This window comes from Bombina bombina, chromosome 1 (assembly GCF_027579735.1).
Source record: "Bombina bombina isolate aBomBom1 chromosome 1, aBomBom1.pri, whole genome shotgun sequence".
NCBI lineage: Eukaryota > Metazoa > Chordata > Amphibia > Anura > Bombinatoridae > Bombina > Bombina bombina.
Genome location: NC_069499.1, coordinates 873,660,652 through 873,662,854, shown reverse-complemented (window position 1 = coordinate 873,662,854; position 2,203 = coordinate 873,660,652). Strand labels below are relative to the sequence as shown.

Here is a 2,203-nt window from a genome sequence, read left to right as displayed (position 1 = left end):
TAAAATCAAACCAAGAACATTGAGCAATTTATGACACTTTCTACCCAAACAAATATTACACAGTTGGAAAATACTTTCAGTTTCCTTATCATTAATCATTTTTAATATTGTTAATAAACAAATTATAATGTCTGGTTTAATTTAGTGTTGTCTTCTTGAATCAAGGTTTTCAGACACCCTAACTACAGCTCATTCACCATCACCAATGACATCACTCTGATCAAACTCTCCAGTGCTGCCACTCTTAACAGCCGCGTATCTACTGTCTGTATCGCTGGATCCTCTTCTGTGTTTAATGGAGGAGAGCGATGTGTGACCACTGGATGGGGCTACGTTGATGCCTACTGTAAGTGAGACTTCAGCCTGTAATCTCCAGATATTGCTAGTGACCAAACAAGCAAGTTGGGGATTTAAATATAAAGGGGCCGATTTACTAAAGTGTGGACAGACATGATACAATGTAGCATATCATGTCCGCTGCACATCGATAAATGCAGACAACATACACTGTCTGCATTTATCATTGCACCAGTAGTTCTTGTGAACTGCTTGTGCAATGCTGCCCCCTGCAGATTTGCGGCCAATCAGTTGCTAGCTAGGGGTGTCAATCAGCCCAATCGTATAGGATCGGGCAGATTGAACACTCCAGCCTCAGAGCAGGCGTACAAGTTATGGAGCAGCGGTCTTTAGACCGCTGCTTCATAACTACTGTTTCCGGTGAGCCTGTAGGCACATGCAGAAACAGGGGCATCAAGCTGCATTCGGAGCTTGATAATTCGGCTCCAAGGAGTTTTTCATGTGGGTTATAAACCCAAAATATCTTAGAGAAAGAGAAAATGCAATAATGATTTAATGGACAATCAGACATAGAGAAACAAAACTGATGTCTATATAAGTATTTGTTGGGGAGTAAATATTTTAGATAGAATATTTAAAAATCAAAACAAATACATATATATGTATGTGGTATATATAAGTAAATATATATGTCTGTGGTATATATAAGTAAATATATATGTCTGTGGTATATATAAGTAAATATATATGTCTGTGGTATATATAAGTAAATATATATGTTCACAGATTATTCTAGCTATTTATGTCTAATTCTTTTCTTTTAGCAAAAATTACCCCAAGCAAACTTCAGCAGGTGTCTCTGCCTCTTCTCACCAACACTGACTGCCAGAGATACTGGGGAAGCCAGATCCTTAGCACCATGATTTGTGCCGGAGCCTCTGGTGCCTCCTCCTGCATGGTATGATTTGATTTTTGGGTCATTTTGGGCTGAGGAAAATGCACTTTTATTAACTGACTATTAGTAACTCTAATTTCTTTAAGTTAGGGCATCTCCCTCAATAAAAACCTCTCATTTAATGTAAAACAGATTTTTTTGGGGGGTAAACCGTTATCTTTAAGGGTGTTCAGCATGTAGAACTTTAACAAACTTTTTTTTCTTGCACCTTCTTTAGGGTGACTCTGGTGGACCTCTTGTGTGCCAGAGGAATGGAGCTTGGACCTTGGCTGGTATTGTGTCCTGGGGAAGTTCTACCTGCTCTCCCTCATCTCCAGGAGTCTACGCTCGTGTCTCAGTTCTAAGATCCTGGCTGGATCAGATTGTTGCTGCTAATTAATTTATCAATATCTGTGCCTATAAGTTATCAATAAAATGAGTAATCTACAACTATGTGTAGTCTGCCTCTTCAATGTATTTCTTTCAGCACTGCATATTTTCTTTTGTCACTTGTCTCCTTCCAGGGTTGGAGAAAGATGTTTGTCTCCCTGCAAACTATAAAGCAGGAACTGCTGTGTAGAGGGTAGAAAGCCTGCTTCACATCATTGAATGTGTAGCACAAGCACAGCCCCTCTACCTACTAGGAAGTCAATTCCCAGTAAGCTTTGCAACTTTGAAGGGCTTCTAAGGTACTAGGTTAGCTGGCATAGTAACCAGAGTGTTCATGAATGTGGAATTATCTAAATGAAGATAAAAAACTTTATTGAAATGCCTGTACAGCAATTTTTGCAACAATGTGTCCTCTACAGACGAACCTTACTAGCTGCTTGGGTTCTCTTACCATGTCTTTTATACACATTTGCATAGTTCATTGCATGTATCATTTTTGCTGTTATATCCAATGTGGACATGGAAAATAATTATAACAACACAATACACAAAGCATCATATAGTTCCATAACCTACTATGAC

The 2,203-nt window shown here is 38.8% G+C and overlaps 1 protein-coding gene across 1 annotated transcript in view; it reads left to right on the top strand.

Moving 5' to 3' along the window:
- LOC128640334 (chymotrypsinogen A) overlaps positions 1 to 1,681 on the top strand; it is a 3,970-nt gene extending 2,289 nt beyond the window's left edge. Inside the window, exons 5-7 of the mRNA XM_053692831.1 lie at positions 166 to 346; positions 1,122 to 1,255; positions 1,470 to 1,681. Coding sequence (XP_053548806.1) covers positions 166 to 346; positions 1,122 to 1,255; positions 1,470 to 1,631 — 477 coding nt within the window. The 3' untranslated portion in view covers positions 1,632 to 1,681. The remainder of the gene's footprint in view (positions 1 to 165; positions 347 to 1,121; positions 1,256 to 1,469) is intronic.
- The last annotated feature ends 522 nt before the right edge of the window (positions 1,682 to 2,203 follow it).